Genomic DNA, 21281 nt, shown 5'->3' with positions numbered 1-21281 from the left:
AAAGCAAAGCACAAGGGCAGCATCCTTCATCCCGCTCGGCAGCACTTTCCAGATGTCTCTTGCCCCCCAGGCCCACGACCTCTCCCAGAGCAAGTGCTGGGTCACCTCCAACCATTTGCTTGGAGCCTGACCGTGTGACCGAGTGTTGACAGGAGCCACGGCCGGAGCCTCAGCGGCTCCTCGCTGGAACATACCAAACCAGTCACGCAAACGGGCGCTTCTTCCTGAAACCCCGCTTCTGTAGGGAGGGGCGCGCCACCTGGCATGCCAACCACAGAGGGCTGGCAGACCCCGGGCGAGGAGAGGGTTAGCGCACACCCCTGTTCCCTCGCAGCCGCAGCCGCCCACACGGCAACTCCGATATGCAGGGCGCTGAGGTGTAAAATGCACGCAGTGGCTTGGTGCCAAGGATGGCGAGGTCGGAAGGCCTGTGCGAGCTGCCGCGCGCTTCCCTCCCCGCGCCCTGCGTCCTCAGACCGGCGGCGCGACTTGGGGGGCGGCTGTTCCACCCTGGCCACCCGCGGACACATCGTGGACCCAGGGACCCGGGGTGGCTGGGAGGCATGCGGCGGCGCGGGGAGCGCGGGGAGCACGCGCTGGGCTGCTGCGGCCTCTGCACCTGCCCCAGGGCAGCCGGAGGTAAAGTGGGGGAAGCAGGTTCCCGGTGACGCCCTGGCGGCCACTTCACCTTCTGCTCGCCCCGGCAGCTCCTCCTTCCTCTCGGGGGAAGGAGCAGAGACCCAGGGCTGCGAGGGATGGGGGCGGGCTGCGCCTTTGCGCAGGGAGCACACGCGGTACTGTGGGGGGTGCCGCCAGGTATCCGTAGGGGGTCCACACATGGGTTCCAGGTGGCCGCGGGGGTGCACACGCAGGGCTGCCAGGTGGCCGCGGGGGCGCACACGCAGGGCTCCCAGGTGGCCGCGGAGGCGCACACGCAGGGCTCCCAGGTGACCGCGGGGCGCACACGCAGGGCTCCCAGGTGGCCGCGGGGGCGCACACGCGGGGCTCCCAGGTGAAGGCGGGGACGCACACGCAGGGCTCCCTGGTGGCCGTGGGGACACGCGAGGCAAGCGCGCCGCTTCCGCTTCCGCCCCGCAGCCCCCCTGCCGCAGGGCGCGCCCCCTTGGCGGGGCTCGGGGACCAATCCCGGGAAGGGAGGCGCGGCCGTGCCCCCTCCCCATCGCACGACCCCACCCATAAGGCGCCTTCTGCAGCAGAGGGTCACTGGTGTTGGAGGATGAGGTTTTGGCTGAGAAATGAAGAGATGGCTCTGGAAGAAATGGTGCGGAGGCTCGATGCGGTTTCCAAGCACACTGGTAGGAGGAGCTGCTGAATCCTGTGTTCTTAAGCCTGACATCATGCGCCTGAGTTTTGCATGACAGCCTTCGTTTTCTTCCCCAGCAGCGAGAACAGGAAGGAGCAGAGGTGCTGGGCATCTTGCTGGCGGCTGCTAGGTTTCCGTGGACAGGCAGCGTGATTTGGTTCCGCCCGGGAGAGTGATAGCTGCAGGTTGCAGATCCGGGTTCGTACCCTCGTCTGAGATCTGCTTCTTCAGCCCGGGTGGCAGCTGCCTTTCGAGAAAGCATACGTATCTGTGGGTTGAAAATAATCTGAGCCAAGGGCTTCCAGAGCGGGGCGTAGGCATGGTGAGGCTATCAGAAGCTTGTTTTTAGGAGGAAAAATCTGGATTAACGGGATGCTTCTTTTCCTCACCAAATATAACTTACAGCTGAGACAAGCGCTTGGGAATGGTGTAGGTAAGGGTAGAGGACGGCATGTGTGGGCTTCCGTTGCCTGTATTGATTAGGAGGTTACTTAAGACGAGCTTTGAGGAGCCGTTCGAATGGATCTCTTTAGGGTTAGAAAACGCTGAGCTGTCTCAGTCAGTCACCTCCGAGTTTTGATGCCGCACTGTGCAGGAAGAGAGCGGTCTGCATTAACTAGTTTCCTTGAATGAAGAGGAAATAATCGTGTGTCGTTAAAAGTAAGTTGCCACATTTTTGCCTGATATTGCCCAAACGTTACGTTGTGTATCATTCCTTCATTGTCTAAATGGTGCCTTTCTGGGAGATTAGATTTTGTCACTTAAGTGGTTTAGGGGTGGTATCCGTCCTCTCTGTCACAAGTGGGAGACCTCACTGGGTTTGGAGGGCAAAGCAGTGATTCAATCAGCATACACGTCATTGTGTGCGGTGGTCTAGCCACGATTTTTGGAGACATTCAGTTTTTAATGGTGATTTTGTGATTAAAGCTACTAGACTTACCGGATATGGGTCAAAAGAAAAGGAAGCCGTTGTGTGCCATCTGGCCCCTCATTCCCAGGGAGATGGCTCCCCTTTTCTGGAACTCGGTTGCGTTTTGCTTGGGTGCGGGGTCTGGGCTGTGTCCTGAGGTGAAGGGCGCTGGGTCAGAGACTCACGGAGCGCCCCTCCTGCCGGGGGGGGGGGGGGGGGGGGGAACAGCTCCTCAGGCCCTCCCCTCCCCTCCGCTCAGGCCCTGCAGTGAGGACAGGAGCGGTGGGAAGACTTCCCAGAGTGACGTCATGCCCTGGGTTCTCGGGGACGGAGGTTTCATCTCCAGCTCAGAAGACGCGTGTGCATTTTGAATTGTGAAAAGGCTTCTCTGAGGAGCAGGCAGGACCCCGGCCGCTTCCCGAATTGTGCTGCGAGCCAGGCTCTATTTGACCCCCTCAGCAGCAAGTCACAGATGTGTGTCCTTTGTCACATCCGTGCTGCCAACAGCCGCAGATTTCAGATCTCTTTTCAATCCAGGTCAACAGTCGGCTTCACGAGGATGTAGTGTTTTCAGCAGGGGGAGAGGACGGCGTCCCTGCCTGTGTCCCGTTAATGCTGTCGGCTCCCTCTGCACAAACTCATTTTCCATCAGGCTGCGAGAGAGGCTCCGCTGAACGCAGGCTGTGTGATGCGGTGCGGGTGTGTGTCCCGAGGCATTGACGCAGCGCTGTCGACCCACCTTGGGGCACACGCACAGCTCCACTCACGGGGATGGGAATATAGGTCGATGTCGACCTGCTCGCCAGCCCAGGTCCTCAGAGGAGCTCCCCATCTGTGACAGAACAGGGTCAGGTGATCTTAGTGGCAGACGTGGGCAGGATGTCGGTCTGTGCACTGACCCGGTGCCTTGGGGCTGGGGGCCTGAGCTCTGGGGAGCAGGTCAGAGCTGAGTGCACTCAGCGACCTTTCAAAGGCTCCGTGTCTGTTTCCCTCTGCGGCTCCGCCCCGAACTGACAAGCATGTTCCTTTGTCCTTCCACTGACTTCCCATGGTGCTGGCATCATCTAGGTTAGCCTGCGTGGGAGGGAGGATGCGCGTGCTGGCATGTGGGCTGTGAACCTGTGTCTGTTGTCCGTGGACTCTTGAACCCAATATCCCATCACAAGGCCAGGAGCGGCTTACAGCGGCAGGAGCGCCCTGCTCTGTGAGGCCCCCTCGCCAGCATGTTCATCTCGCTTAGAGTCTCAGTAACCGTGACAAAGCCAGAAGCAGGAGGGAGAGACACTGACGGACCTGTAGTCGGCCCGCGCGTGTGCAGAAAGCGGAAGAACAGAGGTCCTCTGGCCGGGCCCCCGAGGCCGCCCGAGCTAATGCTCACAGCCTCTGGCCCCCACCCCACACCCCTGATTCGGGAAGTCTGTGGCAGACCCTGAGAATCTGTGCTTTTCATTCTCGGGTGATGCCAGTGGTGTTGGGCCAGGAGCGGCTGCAGAGAGGAATCGGGGTCGAGTGCCCCTTTCTCCACTCCCTGACCTTGAGCAAAATACTAGCTCTTGTCATGGGTGCACGATGACACGGTGGGTGGGTGGGTGGACGAGGATGGGTGGAGGGATAAATGGACAAGGTTGCACAGCAGACAGTGAAGGTAAAGATACAAGTGCTGTCATATTTCAAAGTTGAATGGCCCCCGGTGAGCACCAGAAAGTCCTGGTTGAGCACTGCACTTGCCCCTCTCCCCTGGGCCTTCTGTCTCTGGCCCCGGCGTCTCCCTCCCCACCACTGTCCTGTCCCTTGTCCTGCACTGAGCTCACCACTGGCCAAGGAGCCAAATGTCAACTCATATCTCAGCTAGGAACTCAGCCATGCTGGGGGCGGAGTGGGTGTATCACCCAGCAGCACACATTCATCGGGGTTCATCCTTCTGAGACCCTGGCCCACAGCGGCGTCCCCCACGTGCTCGGTCAGTTCAAGCAGAGGGCGTCTGGAGAGCTCTCAAGTAGGAATGAACATAGTTTTGTGACACACCTGATCTGGCAAACGTAGAAGCTTCTGGAAAGTAAGAGAACAAAGAGCGGCAAGTCCAAATATATGGAAAGTGCCCCATCCCCCCGTCAGTCCTGGAGGAGGACCCCACCCCCGTCCCCGAGATCAGTCCACGGGGGAAGACCCCACCCCCGTCCCCCAGTCAGCCCTGGATGAGGACCCCACACCCCCATCAGCCTTGTAGTAGTTGGTGACTGTCACAGGCCCAGTAACCATAAAAGGATGCCTCACCAGGGTCTCATCCTGGGGAAGTTGCAATTTTTCTTGATTACTTTGGAGAAAAATTTTAGAGACAAAGAGGTGTGAGGGAAGGGGTGGGTTCCAGGTGATGACACCTGCTTCTCTCTGCTTCAGGGGGTGGGGGTGGGAAACTCTTAAAATTCACTTCCCTCTTTCTTGTTAGGTGTACTTTTCTAGTCTTGATGTTTGCTTGGTATGAATATGTAAATAGACCAAATATGGGCAGTTAATGAGTCACAGAAATCACGTACTCTTCTACAGAACATAACATTTGAAAAAATTATTTTTAAAATATTGTTTTTAACGAAAAGGAGAATTGTGTCTTACCACATAAAATCAACACACAGTTGTGAGGGGTTTTTTTGTTTTGTTTTGTTTTGTTTTGTTTTGTTTTGTTTTTTTATCTCTTTAGTTTTTGTCCTCTGCCTAATACAGAGCTAGTGCTTGTAGCGTGTTTCAATCCGGACAGCCAGTCTGAGGTTTGGCCGTTAGGCCCATTCTATAGGTATGGAAACTGAGGTCCAGCCAGATTGCAGGCCTGATCAGTGGCAGATCTGGTAGTTGACATTCTCTGTTCTGCCCAAACCCCGAAATACCCATCATGCCACAAAGCCACAGAGTCTCCAAGTTGTGTCAAGCTTGTGAAAAGCTGCCCTGGAGGCCACACCGAGGTGAGTGGTTTACCCAGCAGATCCCGGCTGGCCTGTCCCATCTGCGAGCCTGCGGGCGCTCCCCTACCCCGCCGCTGCCGCTCCCGGGCTGTCCTGGAGGGCCCTCTGTTTGCTGCCCCCCCTCTCCGTGGGTCACACCCGGATCCGAGGCTGGGAATGAGCCCTGCCTTGCCTCTCCTCTGTAGCTGCTACTTGGTGGGCAGCAGTTCCCCGGGTGGGCATCACCCCGGGGCTGTGTCACCAGAATGCTTTTGGAAGCCAGACCCAGGTGCTACAGTCCCCGAGAATCCTCCAGGCGGAAGGCTGAGGGTTTGGTCCCCCGACGCTGCTGATGGCACATCTATGTCCCAAGGGACCTTGCACCAATGTGAATTGTCTGAACAAAGCCAGCCTGTGACAAGACAGCAACACCCCCCAGATCTCAGAGAGAAGCTCTGTCCTGCAACTCCTTAGCCGGCTTCCCTCTGCACAAAATTATACGGATGTGGCGTCTGCTTGGGTCAATATGTAAAAGTAGGTAGTTAACCCAGAAATGCTGAAACATACCCTAAGAATTTGGTGTGTAATACTTAGTTTGGGAAGAGCCTTCTGTGCACAATGAGGCTATTTGTGTTTGCACCGTGGGGTCTGGAAGCCCTTGGTGTGTGGGGCTGGAATGGCCGGGGGGCGGGGGGGAGCCAGTGGAGGCGGGGGGCAGGGAGCGGGGGTCTGGGCCCCTGCATTAGGCAGCCCGGCCGCTGTAGGGAAACAGATGTGCATTTCTCAGTGTGGAGGCTGGAGGTCTGAGGCCAAGGTTCCGCAGGGCTGGTCTGTCCTCAGGCCTCTTTTCTTGGCGTGTGGATGGCAGTCTTCTCCCGGTGTCCTCACGTGGTTGTCTTTCTGCGTGACTGAGTCTGATCTCTTCTTACACGGACCCCGGTCATATGGAGTAGGGCCACCCGGCGACCTCATTTTATCTTAATTATATCTTTAAAGTCCCCGTGTCCAAGCAAAGTCACATTCTGAGGTCCTGGGGTGGAACTTCAACACACAGAATTGAGGGGCCCACTGTTCAGCCCCGTGTAAAGCCGGCCCACGGCTCCAACCCCGGCTCAGACTCTGGGAAATCAGAGCCTCTGAGACACACGAGCAGGGCTCATCCAGAGGCTTGTGGGGAACGTGGACTTACTGTGTGACTGGGGGCCACTACTGGTCCAGGAGAGGGTGGATGGCCACTGGGGCCTGGGTGGCGCTCAGCGTGGGCAGTGGGGTCTTGCACATGTCTGAAAGTGGGGCTGACTGAGTCGGATGTGGCCATGAGAGGAAAGGACGAGCCAGTGTGGCCCACCTGCCATCACTTATGTCCTCCGGGCCACCGACCCTCCTTGGGAAGGTAGTGTGTGGCTGTGACGGGGCTTAGTGGGGCAGCGGGCCGGGAGAAGTTTCCCGGGATGTCCTTGGAGCAGAGTGGCCTGACGCGCCACCCCCCCCCCCCATGCCCCTGTTGGAGGAAAGACTCCTTCCAGGGAGACCCAGCTGGGTGCAGGGTGGGCGCATCCCTGCACAGAATGCTGTATGTAGGGGCTTTCGACACGGTGGCCGGAGCGTCCCTGCAGCACTGAGGTCTGTCCAGCATGGTTATGCCCCCCCCCCCATGCCTGCAGGCGTCTGCCTCGGTCATGAAGCCTCAGGAGTTGTTTCTTCAGATCCACTTTTAAGGTGTGTTGAGGCATTTTGGGAAGAACACCATGGAGGCAGGTTAGATGGATGTCGGAGGACGTGTGAAATGCGATGGAACGTAGTGCAGATTTGTGGTGGGTGGGTGTGACTGTTGTCAACCGTTGACAAAGGGCATCCGCAGGAAGTTCCTGGGCTCCCGCAGCAGGGATTCAGGAGTGGGTCTTAGGGATTCGAAAGAGAAGCCCTGGAGATGAAACCAGAGGTCTTTTCTCTTGGAGTCGCATGCCTGAGGTGTTGCTGATTTCCTGCCAACAGGGTTCTCAGGCTGCAGTCTCCGAGCAGGCATTGCCCAGGTGTTAGAAATGCAGGTCCCCGGGCCCACCCCGGCCAAGTGAGTCTGTGCCCGACCAGGTGCAGCTCAGTGGGGAGGTGGAAGCATCTGACCCCCTCAGTGGACTCCAGAGACGGAAGCGGATGGAAAACCAGGGGCTCCTTACACCTGTGCGGCCCGCTTGCCCGTCAGCTGATTCGGGGCCCCTCTGGGGCCACTCCTGTGAGCTGCGCCCACGTCCCCACTATGCCTCCTGCCCATGGCTCCTCTGTCGTGTCTGTGGCTCACTCAAGTCCTGTGTGACCTCTCGTCCACGTGCCACAGAAACAGGTGTTGTGTGGATGCAGGAACCGTGGCAGGTGGAGGAGACACCCAAGCATTAGATATCTGTGAATACCTCCCTGAGTTTCGAAAAGAGAATGTGTGATTGAGAAACTATAAATTGGTACCTGGACCTTCATGAACGAAGTGACTGAATGAATTGAGAGTTCACGGAGGAAAGCATCCTTGCCGGCCGCCCACACACATACACTAACTTCATCACAAACGATGTCCATGAAAGTCAGAGGGACTAAGACTTCGTGTCTGAGGCAACTGCTGCCCCTCCAGCCTGGGTCCAGAGGGAGGCCCGTGGAACAAAGCCAACCCCATAGAGCTGAGTGGGGTGGCACTGAATCGGGGGTGCATTGTTACCCAGCATTAGCGTGGCACTTGCTGACTAATACAGATGGTGTGGTCTGAACCAGCAGCCACCTGGTGGGAGATTGCAGTGCTCTCTCTGGCCATCGCTGGAAAGCAGAAGACCCAGCAGGAACACAGCTATGCCCTTCGAGCGTGCGCGCCCACCCTATGGCAGGACTGGAGCTGTTGTCTTGGCCTCTGGGCGGTGGGGCTGAGAGCCGGGGAATTGATGAGAAATTACAGAATGCAGATCTCAACTGAAAAGGAACGTTTATCCCAAGGACGCCTCATGGGCGCAGCCCTGGGCTGATTGGTGAGAGCCTGTAGACGGGGCAAGCTGGAGACCTGAGGTGGCCCCAGCAGCTCTCAGATCCAGGGGCTTTAAAGTTGCTTCCCCTGCTCGAAATACTTTGCAAACGTCTCGGAGGTGTCCACGTTCAGTGGACACAGTTACAAGAAAGGAAGGTCAGCTGTTTGGAGACACTACAAGTGTGGCTGAAAGGGTGGGTGTCGAGTACCCTTTAAAGCATGAAGGGGACCCAGGAGGCAATTCTGAAGGATGCTCTGAGCATCAGAAGAGGACCAACCAGTCATATCCATGCTTCTGCACTTGTCCACTAGTTGTCCCTTTGTTCAAGCAAAGCAGATGACAGACAGGAAGCTGGCTCCACGTAAGTGTGTTTGTGGGGGCGGTTCCAGGTCCAGACACTCCACCTGCTTCCTGTCATTGGGCACCCTTCTTGGCCTGTGTCCAGCGTCTCTAGGTGACGGTCACACTGCTGCCGTCCTCCGTCCTCTGGGAAGCAGTTCCTGGGAGCAGCCAGCTCTCCGGGCCATGCAGCCCCCTTGCAGCATTTCATTGTGTGCTGTTCATGTGGTTTGCCGACTGCTTCACAGGTCGGCTCCGACCCCGACTATGTCAGGGGCTCCCGCAGAGTAATGGCCATGCTCCAGACTCCTGTGAACCTCCCCGAAGGGCCCCCACAGTGCCCAGCCTACAGAGGCCACTCAGGGTGGGGGTGGCTTCAGTCTGTGCTTAGGTCTCAGGTTTGCTGTGGCTTCTGTGGACAGCTGGCCTCCTGGGGGCGCAAGTGGGTGATCCTATATTCTTCACGCTGCACCAGGCACATACTCCTGGGGAGAGAACCTTCATGTGGGTGGTCCGCACCAGCCAAGTAAGAGGGTTCCCTCCAGCGTCACTCTCAGGGGCTAGTAAATGTAACAAGACATGACCCGAGAGACCTTTCTGTTGTCACAACCAGTAACAATTCAGAAATCGCAGTGAAGGGTTTCTGACCTCAACTGCTTGTCGAGAGGGTACCGTGGCCGAAAAACACATTTTCACTGGAGAAGAGTAGTTCAGACAGTTGTTTGGGGCCCACAGATTCACAGCTTAGCAGAAGGTAGAGTCCAGAGCGGGACATGCTTGCTCCGGTGGCCAAAGTTCATGTGTCCTCATGGTGGGAGGCCCTCCTCTCTGCCCAAACCCACTTCTTCACCAGAATTATCATCTCCACATGAGTGCAAATCGTGAATCCTTGCCGCTGGGTTTGTGCGGTCATAAATAGAATTTCGAGCTTTATTTCTGGTCAGCTAAGAACTTATCTGATCCATTCATTTTATACTTGTGACTTTGGAAGAAGAAACCTCTGTTGTGTCTTTCAAAATGTAAACAAGCTCATTGCAGCTGTGTGATGTACACACAAACGTTCTAGAATCAGAGTCCTCGGTGCTCTTTGGATACAGTGTGGAAGAGGTTTCCTGCCTTGGGGATAACACTAACACCACCTCAGAGAGGCGGGTGAGCGCTGGGGAGGAGGGGGTCCCTGACCGGAACCCAGCCTTGCCACCTGTGGCCGGGTGGTGCCTGGGTGTCCTCATAAAGTGGATCCGTGAGAACACCTGCCTCGCAGGGCTGCCGCGAACAGCAAGGGACGTAAGTCCACGTGAAAAGCGCTCAGGCCGCCTGTGGGCAGGAGGCCCACAGGAGGGAGAAGAAAGGGGAGTGAGCGTCTGAGCGGCGGGTGTGGGCTCTCCAGGGTGCGGCTGGCTCAGGAGCTTTCTGAACTTGACAGATTAAGTGGCATTTGCGTGTCTAAATTGGGTTTCGAGCAAATTTTCTGGCTTTTTGTTATTCCCTTGTTGTAGCGTGCAAAAAGTGAGTCCAGGCCCCAAAGCGTGAAAACCGATTTCTTACCTCTGCAGAAGGAGGAACTAGCGTTAAGTCGCATTGGTGATGTTTTTAGCAAGACTTCAGGGGGACAAATGCCCCAGTTGTGACTTCACTTTTGTCAGGTTACTTTATCTTCAAAGACAGTTTTCTGAGTGTTTTGATTTCTGAATCCTTGTGAAGGGAGGACATGTCCTTTGATGTTTAAATAGTAACAAAACGTGGAAAGTTGTTGAGTAGGCGTGCACGTTTGGGCTCCATGGTTCATCAGTTTTATAATTTTATCCATTTGAGAATTTATCAAGTCTCAAAGGGATTTTCAGCCCTTTTATACTGTTTTCTCTTCTGAAACCCAGTCCTTAGTGCTGGCAGCGTCCCTCATTCGCATGGACACATTCACGTGCAGGGAGCGTCTGCTGTGAGCTGACCGAGCCTGGGAGACGCCGCATGTCTGCCCTGGTGCCGCAAGACCCCAGATGCTTCGCTGCCGACAGTCTCCAGGCACAGACCCTCGGGCGACGCAGAAAGTGTCAGAATTTCACGTGGAAGGTTCAGGCAAACTTTCACGTGCCACACAATATTCCCAATCAAGGCGAGGAGAATATTTATTTAAAATTGTTGCAAACACAGCATAGAAAAGACCTAAGTCACCATGTTGCCTGTTTTCTGTAAGTAGGTTTCTAATTTCGTATGACTAGGGCACCATCTCTCGATTTTGTCATGATTGGTCAGGTGTGATGCGTCCTTTATTTAAGACAATGAAGCGTGTTACTCAAAAAGCTCATTACGAGCGAGCAGCTCCAGGGTCTCTCCACCGAAGATTTCGCTGCTGGTGCTCAGAGACCGCAGCGTGTCGGACCTGTGGCGTGTCTTACGGGCTATCTTGACGGAGGGTCCCAGAGCTTCCTGTCTTTGTTTGAGGGAAGACAGTGTCATTGAAAAGGGCCGAAAGGCCCTGTTACACGGTGAACAATTAGTCGTGACCGGCAGCGGGACTCCGCAGGGAATCATCGTCCAGTGGGGCGGCCCGGCTGCGGCCGAGGGCAGTGCCGGGCGGTGGGGCTGGGACCCAGCGCTGCACAAGAGGCGAGCTTGTGGGGCGTGTGGTGCCTGTGGGCCCCAGTGCTGGCCCGACTCCGGGAAGTCGTCTGTGCACGGCAGGCAGGGGCACCAGGCACCAGGAGGGAGGAGGAGAGGCAGGTGTGTCACCTGGCCCACAGGCCCTGCCAGCTTGCACCCGCGTGTGCTGGCCGTGTGGAAATGCAGACGCACACGTGCACACCCGTGTCATTCTTACGAAGAAAAAGAGTCTGAGCGGCGGCCGCCTAGTGGCTGCACGTGATAATGAGCCAGCTGTCAGCCTGGAAGGACTTTCCAAGTACCTGGCATCTCGTTGAAGAGCTGTGCTAAGTGACTCCCTGCCCTCGCCCCCGCCATGATTAATTTAAGACTTTTTACTGCCAAAAGTCTTGGATGCCATTTATGGATACGAATTCCTCGACAGTAGCTTGAGCTCATGTTGAGTAAAATATACTCTTGGGGTCCCCGGAGACCCAGTTCTCCAAAGGCCCGCCGGTGCCTGCACTCAGCACACCGGGGTGGGCCTGGGGCCTGGGAGGAAGAACTTGGGTGTTCTGGGTTTTGTGACTGGGAGCTGAGGGAGGGACATGACCGGGACGATGTGTGGTTTTGAGATGTCCGCCAAATCCAAAGACCGTGAGCCTTCAAGACAAAGAGACCAAGAGACTGTGAGCAGATTCGTATCTCAGAACTGATTTTTGGAAAAGGTTTTAAATAGTAACGTCTTTAAGACATATTTCCATAAAGTCGGAGACCCTGGGTCAGCCACGCCCACTTGCTGGAACAGCGACGCCGCGGCTGTGTGCACGTGCACACGCGTGCATCTGAGTTACCAGCTGCTCCGTGAGCGGCCCCGAAGTTCGCGTTCTCGTGATTTTCTGTGCACACCTTCGCGTTTACACGGGGAGAAATTCGGCCCTGGCCTCAGAACAGCACACGACGGGGCTCGTGGCGGTTACTAATCAGTAGTGGCGGGCAGCTCCCGTGGACACAGAGACATGTCCCGTAGCCACGTCTCCGCATGTCCTTCCTGCGGTGCCCTGTGCTGAACGGAGCTCAGGGCTCTGGTCCCTGGTCACAGGAAGAGGGCTCGCGTCCTGGACGCACCACATCAAACACGCCATCTGTTTCCTCCTGACTGTGCGCCAGGACGGCCTCTGCTCGGAGGCCCGCGTGGAAGCGCAGAGATGGGCGGCTTGGCGGCCAGTGCGTTGACATTCTCTCCGTGTTGCTTCTCACGGACACAGCGCTGGGAGCCGGCTTCACCTGCTGCGTGCCGGCAGACGCAGGCCAGCGCAGGGGGCGTGGGCGCAGAGGAGAGGCGAGTGAGGCCAGCACCTGCTTGCACTCCCAGTGCCTCCCCTGCTCAGAGGTGTGAGCCTGCTCCTAGCCAAAGAGCCGGAAGTGGACCTCATCGGGGCTGAGCCAGCAGGCGTGCGGGACCCACACTATCACCTCGGCCCCACAGCCCCCAGCTCTGGCAGGGAAGGCCTGGTGTTTGGCAGGGTCCCCCCAGCCTGTGAACGCCCCTGGGAGGAAGGTGGGTGCCGAGGGGCAGAAGGAAGCAGACGTTGTCTTGCTGCAAACCGGCTACACTGCTGAAGGGGTGCCCGTGGCTCGTGGGGTCAAGCGTGGCCATTCGGACAGACCCATGTGCTGACACCCCCGTAAGCGGGAGTGTACAGGAAGCACACGGGAGCCCTGGGACCCTCCCCTGTGTCACATATAAACGGCAACTGAGTGAACTGCCCGGCGGGTTAGGTGTGAGGGTCGGAGGCGTGTCCAGCGTGATGCCCACATGGGCGCACGCTCTGGGACGGAGGTGGGGGCAGCAGGTAGCCAGGCAGTCTCTCCCCCTCAGAATCATCGTGGGCACCAGGGGCCGGAGCCTTGGGGTCCGGGGCACGATCGACATCGCTGGAAAGTGTCACTTGCCAAGCACAGCGGTGTTATCATTTCCTGCCTCCCGAGCTGGACGGCAGGCGGGGGTCACAGACGGCGGAATCTCCCAGTTTATTTCAAGAAGGCCCGGGGCCGTTTCCCCTCCCTTCCTCCCGCCTGTGGCTGTTTGTTTGAACTTGAGATTTCCTGAGCTTGGAAGGTGTTTCTGACTTGGGCAGCGAAGCAAACCCCTGACTCTGGGAGCCCCGGCCAGCACAAGCCCCTTTCCGAGGAAGGAAACGCCCAAGACCTGCAAATAGACCGCTCTGCAGCCTGGCCCCCACTCTGCAGAGCTCTCCTCTGACACCGCAGGCCTTGTGTCTGGGCTGTGTCCCCCCAGGTGAGGGGACAGGCAGGGGCTGGCCCTCCGTGCACAGGAGGTTCTGGGCTGCCCGCGCCCAGAGTGATTGCAGAGCAAGGCCTGGAGGTGGAGGCCGGGGACTCTGAGAGCCGGTTGGACGCTCTGTTGTTCCTTAGGACTCGGCAAACCCAAGGTCACTGGAGGTCGCCTGCCCAGCTCAGCGTGCAGCGCGGGGTGGGGTGCCCTCCCCCACTGCCAGTGCCCGCCCGCTGTGGACCGTCTGCAGAGGAGAACTGCAGGGCAAGGGAACTGTGCCCTGTGGAATCGAAGCCCCCGCTGCCGTGCGCGTCCCTGGAGAAAACGTGATGGCCGCGAAGGGAGCTTCTCGGGGGGGCCCTGGGGGACCCCAGCGTCGGCTCTGGCTCCTGCCTCGGAGACGCCGGGGGACCTCAAGGCGCCCACAGCCTGTTGAGGCGGGACGGGGTGGCACCACCCGGAACGCAGGAGCAGGTACGAGGTCCCTTCTGCCGGTGGGCACCTCCCTGTACGTGTCACTGGGACGCGTGCCCCTTGAAGTACTTGGGAGGTTGGAAATGATGCATCGGGCTGTCTCACTGAAGCCGGACTGTGGGTCCGGCTTTACTTGGTTTACTGTCTTCTGCTTTTGAGGAGTGTGGGCTCCTGAGTCTCTGCTTCGGCCGCGGTGGCAGGCGGGACGTGCATGTGCCCTGCCCTTGTGTGCCCTTGTGTGCCCTGCCCTTGCGGTCTGAGGGGCATCCTGCCCTGGCATCTATCCCGGGCAGCCTCCAGTGCTCCCTCCCCTGCAGCCAGAGCCTAGGCTTTCCCCAAGGGGGCTTCTCTCGGAGGAAGGTGTGGGAATTCTCCTGGGTCTCAACATAACGTCCATGCAGGCTGACCTCCACCAGAGCCTGGCGTGCTGACAGCTGGGGCTGGAGGAGGGAACCTGTCCCTCATTTCTGTCCTTTCTCCCAGAGACCGGGAAGCCTGAGCTTTGCTGTTGACCTTGGGGCAGCAGCTGACTGCGGCATCGGGCACCTTGTCAGGCATCAGATGCCCTTGATGTCTAAGGTGAACGATGCCAGAAGTAACAAAGCTAGCCCAACATGTCCCCTGGTTTGGGGGCCCCACGGCTCCTCCCTGGTGGGGAGTAGGAGCCTCACTCTGGCCCATTAGTGTCCCAAGAGGATGGGAGAAGCTGGTGCATAAAACTGCAGAGCTGAGGGCCTGGCCCTGGTGTGGCTGGTGGCCATGGGATAGTCTCAGCCCTGGTGTGGCTGGTGGCCGCAGGGCGGGCTCGGCTGTGACCAGACAGCCTCCCTCAGTTTCTCTTTGGGGAAGGACGGAGCCCACACACTGAAAGCCTGATGGCCTCTGCTTCTCGGCTGTCACTCCCAGCTCACCTGCATCCGTGCACATGTCCAGGGTTAAAATAACAGGTCCTCGACTTTCTGGTGGATGCTGCCGACTCTGAGGAGTGAGTGGGGTCGTCACGAGGGCCCGTGTGGACCCCTGCCCCAGCCTGGCACATGTTTGGGCCCCTCCTGATCCCCTCCCAAGCCCACTGTCTAGAGGTCATCGGATGTGGGCTCACAGGGGTCCCCGAGTTTTCTGGCCTCGGAGGACCTGCTCTCTGAGAACCCCCAACTCTGAAGGACTAAATTAACATCCAACCCCTGGAGGCCCCATGGGGGAGGGTGATGTGGGGCCTGAGCCTGCCCCCCCCACATCAGCCAGGTGACCCAGATGGTGAGGTCAGTGCTGCAGCGATGTCTGCTCAGGGTGCCCGGTGGGGTGCTGACCCGAGAGGCTTCTCCACCAGCCCTAGTGCCCACGAGAGGCTGAGTGTGCCGGCTCATACTGGCACCAAGGTGGATGATGGGCAGTTAGGTGCTGAGTCCTGGGTCCTGGCGTTCAAAGAATAGTGGGGGGTGCTAAGGAAAAGCCCGAGTTCCCTGAAAGTAGCTCTAAGGGACGCCCAGCACTGGGGGACGTGTGCATTGGTACTTGGCTACAGTGTCTGCTGGGTCTTGCCCGTAACGGCTTTCAGAAGAGCCAGATCTGCAAACCTGGCTCTCAACTCTTCCAGAGCTCCAGGAAGCAGAGCGCCGTGCTCTCTGACTCCCCACAGCACCCAGGTGAGATCAGCCAACACCCGCGAAAATGAGGAGAGAGCGTGTGGTTTTGTTTAAAGTGTGTTTATCAGAGGAAATACTTGTACTGAGATGCTTCCTTACGGGCTGTGGTCAGACTGGCTGGTAAGGACAGGTTTCTTGCTCTGAAGAAATCTGGCGATTCGTATTATTTTCATCATTGTAAACTTCAGGCAACTTGGTTGAAGTCACTGCTTCCGGCGCCTCGCCCCAACTCCCCGTCTTCCACCAGCCTGCTTGGGGACAGCTTGGCTCAGGCCTGGGGACAGTTCTGGGACCTGACGCATCTGGGTCTTTGTGGCGTCTTGATCCTGGACACCCACAGCTGCTTACCCACAGCCCCACTGTCTAGCTGGCTTGGACTGCCTCGCTGGCCCAGGTGTGTGGACTCTGTCCACTGCCATGGTCCCTGAACAGAGTGAGGGGGAGGGGTGCCTTACCCCGTCCCTGTGGAGCTCCGTGCGGTAGTCAGGGCTGTGACGGTGGCACGAGGCAGCCCATGCCCCCCTGGATTCTGAGAGAGCATCTCCAGGTGGGGACTCAGGCGTCACACCCCAGATCTGTTAGAGACCCACAGGCTGGGAACAGAAGGCTGGTCAGGGCGACCTTGTCTCTGTGGTCCTCACCTCCCTTTCAGCAAATACGGCCTCCGCCTCTGTTTGTTCCCAAACATCGTCACCCGTGTCAGGAGCATCGGACCTTATCAGGTGGAAGAAGGTGGTGGTGTGGGGCTGCTCTGGGCATCTTGTCCTGTGTGGCGCTCCCAGCATGCACACATCTCTCTGCCAGCAGGTGGGCCCTCCTTGCATCTGACCTTCCTGTCGCCTCCACAAAAAAGCTCAGGGAAGTCACACCGGCAGAGCTGTCCCTTGTCCCTGAACTGAGGCCAAGACAGGCCCGGACGTTCCTTCCTCCTTGGGCCGCCAGAGCCAGCCGGCCGGGGTCCGTGTGTACTTACGCAGGGTGGGGTGAGCAGATGTGAGCCTGTGGGAAGGTAATCACCCTTCAGTGTTTTGTCTCTGTTCATGGGTGAAACGGAAGTAAAAAGTCAGCTGGTCCCTCACGCAGATTTTAGGGAGCAAAGTTCAGTGCGAGAGGCTGGCGGGTGAGCAGGGAAGGCGGCAGAACCGGGAACAGGGACAGCCATGGGGGACAGAAGCGCGGCCCGAATCTCCGTGGCGGAGATGAAAAGCTATTACGTCTATTCTGAGTGGTGCTCCTGGCTGCTGTCTGTCGCTGAGGGTGAGTCCCTGGATCCCATCAGCCACCACCTGTTGGGGTCGCTCCCAGCGCTCCTGGCTTTGGTGGCTGTGGTGTGATGTAGTAGCCGTGCCTCCTGGAGACGGTTCCACACCTCCCGTGGTGAAGGGGGGACATCCTGTGTGTCTCAAGCAGGTACCCGTGGGGCTCAGAACACTGCAGGGAACGGGTGTTACGAGTAGGTGAGCCTTTCATCCAAAGATATCATCAGGCAGCTCTGAGTCATGCCCTCTGCTACCAAAAGCCAGGGACATCCCTGTGTCTAGAGGGTCAACTCCACGGCTGGCCCGAACTGGACAGCAGGGAGCGTGGCCAGCACCAGGCCCATCAGAGCCAAGCTGGGCCTTGTTTGGGGGGCGCTCCATGTGCAGGGGTCCACACGCTCCATGCAAACAGAACAAAAGACTCCAGCTACTTGGTGTTGATTATGCCCCGACGGAGTGACACCCAGGGTGACCTACGGGAAGGTCAACTGTGCTATAGTTGAAATGCAGTTTGGTGACACTTAAGGTGCTTCCATGGTCGGCTCCGGGGAGCTGCAGAGCCCAGTGAATGCCCCTGGAGCCCTGGCCATGCGCCGGGGCTGAGCAGGTATCCTGTCTGGAGTGGGGCTCCTCCTCCACTTGCCCCTGAAGCTCACGAACCCGGCCGCATGTGAATCACATGGTTTCTTTACTGGCCCATCTTGTCTATGAGGACAGATCTGTGGTGTCACTGTGACCAGGCTGGGAGGAGGGATCACAGCTCCATGAAGACAGGACGTTCAGATGTTTACCAGGCCCTTCGTGTGGCCCAGGGTTCGCGTTCTCATCCTCTGATGGAGAGCTTTGTGGTCAAGTCTGTGCCTTGGTGTCTCCTGTGAACAATACCTGCTTTACCACTGAGGATGGCCAGGCAGTAGTTGTCCGAAACAACATCGTGTTTCGGACTAGGGGCTGTCGGGAGCATCGGCACCAGCGGGTGATATGTGTAGGTGCTTGGATTTGCTGCAGGACCCACAGTTGGTTCCGTTGGTCTTGTTTCTGTGACAGTGGGGATGGCGCCAAGCCAGACAGCCCGGTGGTGGCCCCCCCTGAGGACCCCCAGGAAGGCCAGCATGGCTCAGCTCAGAGAGGGGCTTGGCCCCTGGGCTGATCTGTTTATACAATAATCACATGCTCCTCCCCGCAGGGAAACTGAGGCTGAGTGAGGGTTGAAGCTTCCAACAGGGGCTGCCCCTGGAGGGGGCAGGTGGGGGGCAGGTGGGGGCCGTGGGGCAGTTGAGTGGCTGCCACTGGAGGGGGGCAGGTGGGAGGTGGGTGGGGGCCAGGTGGAGGGGGCAGGTAGGGGGCTGCCACTGGAGGGGGCCAGGTGGGAGCCAGGTGGTAAGGGAGCTTTGGAGGCGGGGTCTCCCCACCAGCCCCTGCAGACTTCCTAGAAGCTCCTTTGTGTGCACACTGGGCCGTCCCTCCTGCACCAGAGGCAGATGCCCCCAGCCCACCTGCGTGATGTCAGTCCCAGGGCAGAGTTTCTGCTTTGTTCTCAGCCCTTTTCCTCTCCATTTTCACTCCACATCCGGATTCCCCTCCCAGTCGCCCCCACGCCACGGTTCCTGTGACCAAGAGTGGCGCCTTGACGAAGTGGTGGCCTGGACCCAGGACCACGACCCTGCCCTTCCCACCTCTCGGCCCACAGCTCTGGTCTGGATTCAGAGTGGAGTCAGGGCTGCAGGATAGGAGTCACCCTCCTGGAGCCCTGGGGGCATGGCCGAGGGGCATCTGTGCAGTATGTGGGAGCCCAGCCCGACAGAGCGTCCCCCAAAGGTGCTGTAAGGCGGGGCGGTGGGGGGCTGTGCCTTTCCGGGGACACAGTTGCTCTGAGGACACAGACGTGCCAGCGTGTGTGACAGCGTGGTGTCTGCGCTTGGACGGGATTCCCCAGCAAACCTTGTCACCAGCGCCTGGGGAGGGGGGGGACCCAGTGGGGCACAGTGGTGACCTTGTGCTCTTTGGGGAGGAAGATGGGGCTCTGAGCAGACCGCGTCTGGAAGAGGGTCGCAGGCGAGCATATACCGAGGGTGATGCTTCTGTTCGGGGCAGGGGGCCCCACCCAGTCTGTCGCGATTCAGAGGAAACAAGCTGACGTCTGTCAGCACATGCATCGTTTGCTCTGTGGGTATGGTTGCCTCTGCCTGGGGTGTACGGCACTTCGCATGCAGTGTCTACTTGATTCGCTCTTCCCTCACACCGTGTGGAGCAGAAGGGTCAAGTTAGCGCCTTCCACAGGTGGGCGTCAGCCCTTCCTGCATGGCCCTGCATGTGCGTGCGTGTGGTGGCACGCTGGCGGGCCCCAGAAGACCCCACAGACAACTTTCTGCAGCGGCAGGAGATCAAGGTCAGTGTCTGGATTTGTCATTCGCTCATGGGCTCCGTGTGACATGCAAAGGGACTCGTAATTCAGGGACATTTTCTTGGGCCACATCAACCTGGGGCGTGGTCAGAGCTGTAGGAAGCCTGGTCCATACTGGCAGCAGCGTGGGTGACGGAGCCCCTCTTTGTCACCGTCCTATGTTGAGAAAGACCCAGAGATGGGGCGCCTGGGTGGCGCAGTCGGTTAAGCGTCCGACTTCAGCCAGGTCACGATCTCACGGTCCGTGAGTTCGAGCCCCGCGTCAGGCTCTGGGCTGATGGCCTGGAGCCTGGAGCCTGTTTCCGATTCTGTGTCTCCCTCTCTCTCTGCCCCTCCCCCGTTCATGCTCTTTCTCTCTCTGTCCCAAAAATAAATAAACATTGAAAAAAAAAATTTAAAAAAAAAAAAAAAAGACCCAGAGGTTCCGTTACCGTGCTGGCAACACCCGTGTGAATCCTGGCATGCGATGGTTGCTCTGAACCCTGCAAGGTGTGTGGGCCAGGGGCAGGTTCCTCAGGAACAACACGCTAAGAAGAAACGACAGACGCTCATCCTGCACGTGGACCCAGACCAGTTGGGGCGGGAAGCCACAGCCACAGCCGCCCATTTGCACTTTCCTTCAAAATACTGTGAACTGTTTGTTCTTGCGAAGAAACCTTAATTTTCCAAGATTGTCTGAAAGAGGTGCCTGAGTACTCGCCTCACCGTGACGCCTCCACAGGAGCGAGTTCTCAGAAAAATAAAAGGTTTTCTGGGTGAAGCTAAGAACAAAAGAGTAAACAAAACGTTTCAAGGCCTGAGAAGCGCTCTCGTTCACGCCCGTGCAGCAGGTAGGGTCCCCTGCGCCAGGCCGAGGCTCCATGCTGCAGTGAAAGCGTGTGCATCAGGCTGCACAGTCTCTGTGCAGGCCAGGGCTGGGAGAGCCCGCCTGGGGAACCAACCAGCTGCGGGCAGAGACGTCCATCTGGGGGAGGAGACTCCTGCACACCCACCCCATCCCCATGTGATGGTTGACAGGGTCGGGCCGGCGGCTGCGGGGAGGGGGCTGGAGGTGTGCTCACTCCAGGACACACAGTCTGAGCAGCACCTGACAGCGAGCCGGGCGTTGGCACAGGACTGGGGTGAGTCCCCGAGACAGGCGGACCAGCGGCCTTCCTCTCCGCCTCCTCGTGCTCCACAGCGGGCTGTCCAATTCCCCAATCTCGGCACATTTTCCTGAATGACACCAGCACCTTTCAGACATGTTTTCAGTTGCAGTGTCCATCCCGTGGTGAAATCAAAGCAGAGTTTTTTAGCATGATTTCATTAGAATGTTGGAAATTGGACCAGAAGCTGTTGAGCATTCCAGAAATCTGCCAGATAGTTGTGAACGGATTAGGTGAGAAAGGCATCCAACATGTGATGGCTGAAATGAAATTTGCATTTTTTTAAATGAAATTTATTGTCAAATTGGTTTCCATATAACACCCAGTGCTCATCCCAACAGGTGCCCTCCTCAATGCCCATCACCCACCCTCCCCTCCCTCCCACCCCCATCAACCCTCAGATTGTTCTCAGTTTTTAAGAGTCTCTTATGGTTTGCCTCCCTCCCTCTCTAACTTTTTTTTTCCTTCCCCTCCCCCATGGTCTTCTGTTAAGTTTCTCAGTATCCACATAAGAGTGAAAACACATGGTATCTGTCTTTCTCTGTATGACTTATTTCACTTAGCATCACACTCTCCAGTTCCATCCACGTTGCTACAAAAGGCCATATTTCATTCTTTCTCATTATTGCCACATAGTACTCCATTGTGTATATAAACCACAATTTCTTTATCCATTTATCAGTTGATGGACATTTAGGCTCTTTCCATAATTTGGCTATTGTTGAGAGTGCTGCTATGAACATTGGGGTACAAGTGCCCCTATGCATCAGTACTCCTGTATCCCTTGGGTAAATTCCTAGCAGTGCTATTGCTGGGTCATAGGGTAGGTCTATTTTTAATTTTTTGAGGAACCTCCACACTGTTTTCCAGAGCGGCTGCACCAGTTTACATTCCCACCAACAGTGCAAGAGTGTTCTCATTTCTCCACATCCTCACCAGCATCTATCGTCTCCTGATTTGTTCATT

The 21281-nt window shown here is 57.6% G+C and overlaps 1 protein-coding gene across 12 annotated transcripts in view; it reads left to right on the top strand.

The window, feature by feature from the left end:
* The window catches only part of MCF2L (MCF.2 cell line derived transforming sequence like), a 133103-nt gene that overhangs the window by 34089 nt on the left and 77733 nt on the right, over window positions 1–21281 (top strand). For 2 of the 12 annotated variants that reach the window (XM_040487027.1, XM_040487025.1), the window contains exon 1: window positions 514–639. The exons of 2 other annotated variants lie outside the window; for them this stretch is intronic. In XM_040487027.1, coding sequence (XP_040342961.1) covers window positions 564–639 — 76 coding nt within the window. In that variant the 5' untranslated portion in view covers window positions 514–563. Of the gene's footprint in view, window positions 1–513; window positions 640–1116; window positions 1317–1401; window positions 1985–12971; window positions 13862–21281 lie in introns of those variants that run through there. 8 more of the 12 variants (XM_040487035.1, XM_040487033.1, XM_040487037.1 and 5 more) reach the window with 7 other exon arrangements.

Source organism: Herpailurus yagouaroundi, unplaced genomic scaffold, assembly GCF_014898765.1.
Source record: "Herpailurus yagouaroundi ecotype Mexico unplaced genomic scaffold, PumYag 164, whole genome shotgun sequence".
Classification (NCBI taxonomy): Eukaryota; Metazoa; Chordata; class Mammalia; order Carnivora; family Felidae; genus Herpailurus; species Herpailurus yagouaroundi.
This window is presented reverse-complemented; position numbering and strand designations above follow the sequence as displayed.